Source organism: Papio anubis, chromosome 19 (genome assembly GCF_008728515.1).
Source record: "Papio anubis isolate 15944 chromosome 19, Panubis1.0, whole genome shotgun sequence".
Taxonomy (NCBI): Eukaryota; Metazoa; Chordata; class Mammalia; order Primates; family Cercopithecidae; genus Papio; species Papio anubis.
Window position 1 is genome coordinate 18,231,864 of NC_044994.1, and position 9,672 is coordinate 18,241,535.

Sequence of the window (9,672 nt, forward strand, 5' to 3'; positions counted from 1 at the left end):
TGGTATTCATTCTCTTATTTTTACATATTTTTGTTTTCTAATTTGCACATACTGCTTTCATAAAAGTTATTTTTAATTAAAAAAAAACACACAAAACACTGTTTCAGGCAAAGTTATCACATCTTAAAGAGTTGTTAAATTAAAACTGGAGTATCAATTCCCAGATGGCTGTCATGTAATGTTTCTCTTTATTTTCCTTTTGCTTCTCCCACAATGAGAAACAAGAACACCTGTTAAGGTCAAGAGGAGCTGTTTTTCTCGTTACTCACGAACCAATACTGACAACTTGAGAAAGAAAGAATATCTGAAGAACAAAAGAATGAAATTAAATCCACCAAAAAGGGCAGAATTTAAGATTCTCCCTAAGTAAATTTAAGCCCCATTTGCTTAAATTGTTCACCAAGTATATGTAAGAAAAAGGTCTAATCCAATACATAGAGAATGAGGGAAATGATCATATATACACTTGAAAAAGTTGAAAATATAAAGAAAACAGTGTAAACTTTTGCTGACTCAGTTGGTTCTAGACCTAAACATACACTATCCATGACATATACTACCCTTGGTTCTATGTGGAGTTCTTAAAAGCCAAAGGTAAAAATAATTTCAGTTATTCATCACTTAACAATGGGGACACATTCTGAGAAATGTGTTGTTAGGTGATTTCATATTGTTGTGCAAACATCATCAAGAGTACTTACACAAACCCAGATGGTATAGCTTACTACACACTGAGGCTATATAGTATAGCTTACTGCTCCTAGGCTTCAAACCTGCAAAGCCTTTTACTGTACTGAATACTGTGGGCTGTACTGTAGTGAATGGTAAGTATTTGTATATCTACAATTATCTAAATAGAAAAGGTGCAGTAGAAATATGGTATTTTAACCTTAGGGGTATTATAGTAGAAGTATGGTATTTTAATCTTTCGGTCTGCTGTTGACCAAAATAGCATTAGGTCGTGAATGACTGTATTCTAATCAATGCCTCTAAGCTTTATCATTCCATGGCTGACTTGAGGAAGTGATCTCCTTATTACTGATGATTATCCACAGTTAAACTAAAGAAGTAGATTAAGTTAATTTTTTAAAGAACATTTTCAAATACATGGACAAGATTCATCTAAGTAATAATATATGTAACGGAAACAATCACATAAAATGCAAAACACACAAGAGATTAAACAGTAAGATAACCTAGCACTCAGATCTTAGTTTGTAAACATCATTCTCCAAAAACAGAATCAGGGCTTGGAGAAACACGGGTGACTACCAACCTGCACAGGAAAAAAATCAGGAAGAACCTAGAACATTTTGTGGTATCAGAAAATAAGAAAATGCTCAAAAAATAATGAAGACATATCAAGAAGCCAGCCTGAGGGGCTCCCATTGGCCAAATCTGGAAGAATTAAAGAAAATAAATAATCAAGTAAGAGATTATAACCTACAAAATGCAGTAATAATGTTTAAGTCTATTTAGAGATAAATAAGTGAATGAAAGAATGAAGGAATAAAGGAATAGGAGAAGCACAAATTTCTTCCTCACAGTAGGACTTAAGTAAAACTAGAAGGAATGATACATTTAGTCATCATGGGTAACCACCTAAAGTGATAACTATTATAGGCAAAAATCATTGGATTTTTAGTGGATGCTAAAACTAGTGTGTTGAAGTATGATGAGAAACAATGTAAGTATGCCTCAAGGTATTAGATATGTATGAATTACAAGAAATAGCAACTTTATAGTGAACGAACTACAAAGTTATGATACCACCTTAGTTAAGATACCACCTTAACTAAGTCATCAAAGTTATCACCAATATTGGGACAAGCTACTAACATACGGCTACTGAGGATGCACTGTGAAGGACACAATATCAAGTCAGTGGTACTCCTGCTAAAAGTGTATAGCGTGAATTTCATCATAGGAAACACCAGTCAAATCCTAAATGAGGGACATTCCACAAAACTACTGGTCTATACTATTCAATAATGTCAAAATCATAGAATATTTTTAAAAGACCCCCAGATTAAAGTATACTTAAGACACAAGACAACTAAACACAACACCAGATCCTGCACTGGACCCTGGACCAGAAAATATGCACTAACGGGACAACTGGCAAAATTCAAAAAAGCCCTAAATATTAGATAATAGTATTGCACTCTTGATTTTAACAATCATACTCTGGTAATTTAAGAATATGTGCTTGTTTTTAGGAAATACACACTGAGATTATTAAAAGTAAGAGGGATTCATATCTGCAATTACTCTCAAATGTTTCTGAAAAGCATTATGGGGGAGAAATGAATAAAAAAGCAAGTGGGCTATGTTATCGTATAAAAACTTCAGTACAGCGCATACAGGAATTCTTTGTACTATCTTTGAAATATTTTTGTAAGTCTGAAATTATTTCAAAACAAAAAGGCTTTTTGTTTTTTCTTGTAGTCGGTGTTAAGTAGAAACAGATCTCACTGTTGCCCAAGCTGTTCTCAAACTCATGTCGTCAAAGCAATCCTCCCACCTCAGCCTCCCGAAGTGCTGGGATTTCAGGCAAGAACCATCGTGCCTGGCCAAAACAAAAAGTTCTTTAAGACACCACTTTTCAGCAACTGGATGTGCAAAAATATTTTAAAGATGTCTAATATTCACTGCTCACAGGGATAGCTGAAAGCTAGGACTCTAAAAACCTGGCTGGGAGAAAGCAAACCAATACAATCTTTTTGCTGGCTAATTTGGCAACTTAGTATGGTCTTTAACCCAGTAATTCCATTTCTAAAGCTGTAACCTACGTAAATATTAAAAACAGTATCTATCAACGTGTACGCATAAATAGGAACGCATATATGTAAATGCACAGAAAAATGTTTGGAAGGATACATACTAAAGCAACAGAAGCAGTCACCCTATGGAGGGGAAGGAGATAAGATAGTGAGTGGCATGTAAAAGGTGACTTATCTCCACAAACTCACACTTTATAATTTTTTTTTACAATGACCATATATGACTTTTTAAATTTAAAAATATTTTTAAACAAAGGGGAAAAAGTAATGGCAACCTGGAATTAAACAGCGGTTAAATCAAATGACAGCAAGAGACCAATACAATGTGAAAACCAAACAAAGCAAGGGCCAAGGTTGGTGGGAATTATCTGCCTGAGGATACACCAGTGAGGTCTCTAGGAAAGACAGATGCATCCCAAAACCAGGGTGAGAATAGTCAGCCCTCAGTATCCACAGATTCCACATCCATAGTTTAACCACCATGCATTGAAAATATTCTGGGGAAAAAAAAAAAACGGATGGTTGTGTCTGTACTGAACATGCAGACTTTTTTCTTACTATTCCCTAAACGATACAGTTTAACAACTAGTTACGGAGTATTTACATTGTATTAGGTATTATGAGCAATCTAGAGATTATTTAAAGTTTACAGGAGGACGTGAGTAGGTTATATGCAAATCCTACACCATTTTATGCCAGGGACACGGGCATCTTGGACTTTGGTATCCATGGGGAGTCCTGGAATCAATTCACCATGGATACCAAGGGTCAACTATATTCTACAGCTGTGTTGACCAATATAGCACCCACTAGACACAGTAAAATATGGCTAATCCAAAATGAGATGTGTTATTAAAGCAAGATGCACAATAGGTTTCCAAGACTTAGAACAACAAAAAAAAATGTAAAATATCTCAATATTTTTATGCTAATTGTATATTGAAATGATACTATTTTGGAACTAATGGGTTAAATAAAATGTATTACTAATATTAATTTCACCTGCTTTTTACTTGTTTACTGTGTCTACTAGAAAATTTAAAATCACACATGTGGCTCGCATTTGTATTTCTAATGGACAGTGCTGTTCTAAATACTTTTGATAATATATTCAACTCATTCTACCACATCAGATTCTATTAGGGCATATTATTTACTTCAGATACATAGCTTTAAGGTAGAAAGTTTGGTCCTTATGAATGACAATCAATTCTCTATTTATTAGATATAAGCTTTGTTTTCTCCACCACATACATGGATGCAACTCAATATCCTACATAAATGAAGATCTAACTTTTCCACAGATCAGACTACACATATATTTGAAGTCATTATTGTATCATGCAGGGTAAGAAGTATAAGAAACGAAGTGATACCCAATCTCCTCCCAAAGAAAGATTTCTTTTATAAATTAACAAGTCACACAAAAGCTTGTACACAAATGTTCATAGCAATATTATTTATAATTAGTCAAAAGTACAAACAACACAAAAGGCTATCACCGATGGATAAATAAAATGTGGTACAGCTGCATAATGGAAAAAAATACTTGCCAATAAAAAGGAATGAGGTACTGAAACATGGTTCAACATGAATGAACCTCAGAAGTACTACGCAGAGTGAAAAATGTCAGTCAAAACTGACCACATAGTATATCAATCCATTTATATGAAATGTCACAATGGGCAAATTCACACAGAGAGTAGATTAGTGGTTGTCAGAGGGTGAGGGGCGGGGGGGTAGTGACTGCCAAAGGATACTCAGTTTCTTTTGGGGATGTTAAAAATGCTGTAAAACCGACTGACGTAATACCAGCACAACTCTATGAATATACTAGAAAACACTGAATTGTACACTTTAAAATAGGTGAATTGTATGGTATGTGAATTATTTCTCAATAAAGCTGTTAGTAAAAAGTAAAAAATTAACCAATACAAAAAACTGAATTTAAAAAAAAAGTTTTTTATCAATCTTACTGAGAACACTCTGAGGTCTTTCCTTTATTCTGAGAGTCCATTATACACTGAATAAGATGGTTATTGTCATCCAACATCTGAAACAGAATTAGAAAAGGTTTAGCATAAAACTAGTGCATCAAGTAAAATAAAAAACTAGAAAATTCAGAGAGGGAGGGCATTAGTAAATACTGCTTGTACAAGAACTCTAAAGTGTATCCCTTAACAAAATACTGTCCCCCCCCCCAAACAATCATTACATATCATAAATCATTAAGCAAACACGGAAACATAAAAAAACAAAATTTCCTTAAAATGACTTTGTTAACGTTGCTACCTGCTGTTACAAAGTATTTTAAAATTCATTTTAATGATAAATATGATTTAAAGCAAGATTAGTGAATCAGCAGCTCTTTTGCATAAAATTTCATTACGTACTGTTTAAATCTCTTGTAAAATTATGCCATGCACAGTTCATATGGACAATGTTTTCAGTAACTGAGTTTTTTTCCCTTCAGATTTCTAGAAATGTTGCATCTATACAGAAATTGAATCCTCTTGGGTCTTTTTAATATATATGATAGCTCACAACAAAAAAATCCTAATTTTACACCTTTGGAATGATAGCATGTTTAATCAATAACGTTTTAATATTCCAATTATTCTCCCTCTGAATAAACAAGCCCAGAAACGAAAATCTGAATTCTTTTATATCAAACATTTAATTACCTCTGCTATCTGTAATAGAAGCTTTAGCCAATTAAGACTAAAGTTAAGAGTCCAAGTTGGCTTTTCATCATTCTAATGGTTTGGATTAGTAAAGAAAAATTCTGTACTTCTCCAGAATGAAATAAATACATGAAAACTTCAGCCCAGGAGTCTTGATGAAGTAGCTGGCTAGTTTCCAAGTTTTATAACAGCATGGTTTTGTGATTCTCCAATTATGAGATAATAATTAAACATAGTAATTTCTATGCATGTATAATATTTGTTACAGACTTTATGAGTTTACTTCATAATTACGCTGTCTCAAAAGTTTAAGAGGAAAAAGATACCGATTTATCATTCTATCATCTTTTAACAATTCAAAGTAATCTTGGCTTTGAGGGTTAAATAATTCATCTAAGTAAAGTGGAGCTGAAGAAAGAGTACTGATTGTAGCAATTAAAAGGCCAGTTAGTTTCAGTGCCAGTTTTGCCATTTTGAGCAAGTCACTTAAGTTTTCAGAGGCTGATTCAGCTCCAAGATCAAGGGACTCAGGAGATGCTCCTCCAGAACCTGCCCCACCCTACCAGGATTCAAAAGTATTAGCACAATACCATAACCACTCTATCTCAATAAAAGGAACATCCATTTAACATTAACTGTCACTTTTTTCTGCAGTGAATCACAATCTTCACTTACTGGGGGAAAAAAACCACTAACATGATCTGCTAATAAATGCAGTTATTTCTTAGATAGAATCATTGTATGACCAAAAAAAAAAGTCTTTAAAATGCACGAATCAAATCCTCAACCTAATGATTTCACAACTTATCTCCAGTATATTCCTCAAACTACTGAACGTCACCATTAAAATATGTGTCTCACATCTAATATCAATCTCTCCCACTGCAGAATAAGGAACTTAATTTGGAGCCCATGTTTCTGTTCAGCTGAGAATGGAAAAAAATTGATCACCATACTCGGAATTAATCATTATCCATGATAAATATCTTAAGACGTATGTAAGAGAAACTATAGAAAAAAAGAAAAACTCTGGACTTTTCCTGTGTACAAAAATAAAAAAGGTGAACCCCCCAGAAACGCAGTTTTGCGTAAGTGTGTACTTGGAGCTGTTTGCCAGGCTGTAGACTTAACTCAGAGTACTATATGAAAGCATTGCATTTCCAGGCACTGCCAAGCCCGTTTGTTCATAAAATAAAGCAACAGTTGGGCAAATGTCAAAAGCCACACTACGAAGAACCTGACAGTAAACAGAAACCGATTAGCATAATCTATGTGGTCTGAGTGGTACTAAAACTTGACCTTTTTTTCTATTTTGATCTTTGCTACACGGCATAAAACAAAACAAAAATATTTAAGGTAAACTGCTAAATATAGCAGCAACTTTTGAAAGTCTAGGTCAGTAAAATTTAGAATGCTGCCTTGCTAGTAGGCAACAAGGGGTAGAGGACAATAAAGAACCTTTGTGTTCCGACAGGCAGTAACACAGCAGCGACTGTAGCAGCACTATCCTTTAAAAAGGAGGCAGCTCCCTGTGTATTTATCACGACTTATATTAACTGGTTACGACAGAAGTCTCCACCACTAGACTGTAAGCTCCAGGAAGGCAGGGACCATGACTCACCACAGTCGCCTCAGCGCCTAAAATAGGCGCTCAATAAATATTTGCTGCAGAAGTAAATGAATAGGCGGCGATGTAGAAGGGAAGAAGAGGCTCTGGGGATAACCTCAGAGTCCATGGGGACCTTTCTTGCCCGCTCCTCAGACTCTACTAAGGTTCCCTCCAGCGTTCCCCAAGTTCTCCTGAGAGCTCCCAAACTCGGCTGAGTTTGCAGGGCAGCGACCTGCGCTCCGACTTCCCTCCGCCAGCAGCCGCCCGCGGTGGGGTCCGCACGAAGCAGCCGCGGAGCGCGGGGCGGGGCGACGCCAAAGTAACTCCGGAGCAACGCGCGGGGCCCGGCCCGACACACGCCCTTCCCAGCGCGGCCGCCGCCGGGCGCACGCGCCCCGCCGCCCGAACGCCGCCCCATCCCTAGAGAAATCAGGCGGCGGCTGTTTGGGCTTTTGTGTCTGTAGAAAAGGGCGTAAACGCCCGAAAGACTCCGAGAAAAACCGGTTCACCCTCTTCCGCCACCAACTCAGGCACAGCCCGCAGCCCCGGTTCCCACACACGGCTGCTTCCCAGCAGGCCCGCCTCCGCCCCTGGCCCGGCCCGGTCGACTCCGGGCCCGGCCCTTCCCCCCGTGTCTGTCTCTCCCAGAGGCGGGAAGGGCCTGGCATCCCCAACCCCGCGCGGTTTCACCTTCTGAATCGCAGCGGGAGTGATCTCCCCCTTGCCTCGCTGCCTCGGGGCTGCGAAAGCCACAGACATGTTGCCGCCGTCACCACTATCTGCAAGTCCGGAGCGCTCCGGGTGAACGGCAAACTGGGGGAGAGACGCCGGCCTCTCGGGCTGAACCACCTCGGGAATGCGGGGAGGGGGGATGCTCCAGGGCCAAGCGGACGGCCGGCGGGGCAGGCCTGAAGGAGGCACTCTGGCCCAGGGACGTCTCGTTTCTGCGCACTCTGGGGGACCCCCAGCCCCGGCCGAACTTTCTTGACTGTCCTCGCATCCCCCGACCTCTCCTTGTGGGCACCCCCTGGCCTTTCGCGCTAATGGTAGAGTCGCGCCCTAGTCCTCCCTCCGCTTCAGCGATTCAGGAAATGGTCCCGCCGCCGCGGGAGAGGGAGAGGCTGGGGCAGCTCCTGTCACAGGAAATGCGAGCGGTTCGAGCCGGCCCGCCCCCTTCGCGCGGTTGCAATTTGCCTCCCCCGCGGCGCTCTGAAGCGTCTCCCCGACTGCGTTGCGGAGCGTGCCCTAGACCTAGTTCAGTTTTTCCAACTTTATCCTTACTTACGCCTCCTGGCAAGAAGTCGCTGCCCCGAGATGTCCGGGCAGGCCGGAGAGGGGAGGAAGGTCAGGACTCTGGAGTTCGTGCCAATCCGTGGAGCATCTGCCGAGATAGGACAGAGGTGGAAGGATAAGGTGAACGCGGATTCGCTGGTTTAAATGGCTCGGCTACGCCCCAAATGCGCACCTCCGAGTCCACAGTCTCGCACGCACGCACAAAGTCGTGCATAACAATTGGAAAGTAACCCTGACCCGAAACCGAGACACCAAGGTTGTGTCCAGTGCTCGGGGGCAATCGGCCAACTTGGCTGGAGCGGACAGAGAAGAGCTCGCCTCGTGGGACAAACCCTTAGCAGGAAAGTGGGTCGATTTCGTCTGACTTGGCTCTTTGGAATTAAGTTGTGAAACAGGGCATCCTCACTCTCTGTTTTTTTAAGAGTGCTTAGTGCCTTGTAAATTAGGCCCAAGCTGCCAGGCTTCAAGTCAGTGTAAGGGAAAAACGCAAAATTTTCAAATTACGGAAGGAACACTGACAAATGTGGGTTTTGTGTTGCCGTGGGGTTTTAAAGTATTCTGTAAATTTAGACTTCCATATAACACAAAGGGAAAGTTTATATAAAGTGTTACACAACGTTAATGAATAATAAAAAATAAATATTTCCATTTTTCATATAAATTGGAAAAATAAAGAAAAAATACATTGTTTTAAAAATGTAATCACTTGAGGCCAGGAGTTTGAGACCAGCCTGGGCAACAAAGTGAGACCCCTGGCTCTACAAAAATTTTAAAAATTGGCTGGGTGTGGTGGTGTGCACCTGTAGTTCCACCTACTCGGGAGGCTGAGGTGAGAGGATCACTTGAGCCCAGCGGGTGGAGACTGCAGTAAGCCATGACTGCCCCACCGTACTCCACCCTGGATGACACAGCAAGACCCTGTCTCAAAAAAAAAAAAAAAAAAAAGTATCAAATAAATGCTTTTCACAAAAATGTCAAGAGTTTCATTGATTAAATCTGGATGCATTGTTTATTAGACTTTATACTGGAAACCTAGGGTACAATTGTGAAAAAGCTGGACATGGAACCTCTTCTCAAGGAGCTTATACACTAATGGGACTAACAGACCAGAAATAAATATGTGTATATGTAAAGTCCCAAGAAAAAATAGCCAAAAAAAAGGGGGGGGGGGAACTAACAGAATGACAGGGACACCTACATGAGTTAGTGTGAAAAGTATTCCCCATTATATTTAAACTGAGACCTAAAGGATGAAGACTCAAGCTGTTCTAAGGATAAAGGGAAGAAAGTTTATACTCCTACT

At 39.7% G+C, this 9,672-nt stretch overlaps 1 protein-coding gene across 6 annotated transcripts in view; it reads right to left on the reverse strand.

Annotated features, from left to right (window-relative positions):
* Nucleotides 1–8,486, reverse strand: part of SS18 (SS18 subunit of BAF chromatin remodeling complex) — a 72,129-nt gene extending 63,643 nt beyond the window's left edge. Inside the window, exons 1-2 of one of the 6 annotated variants that reach the window (XM_021930007.2) lie at nt 8,362–8,486; nt 4,760–4,836 (exon numbers count right to left, since the gene is read on the reverse strand). In XM_021930007.2, coding sequence (XP_021785699.1) covers nt 4,760–4,836 — 77 coding nt within the window. In that variant the 5' untranslated portion in view covers nt 8,362–8,486. Of the gene's footprint in view, nt 1–4,759; nt 4,837–7,766; nt 8,164–8,361 lie in introns of those variants that run through there. The other 5 variants (XM_021930006.2, XM_021930008.2, XM_003914253.5 and 2 more) reach the window with 5 other exon arrangements.
* Between the last annotated feature and the right edge of the window lie 1,186 nt (nt 8,487–9,672).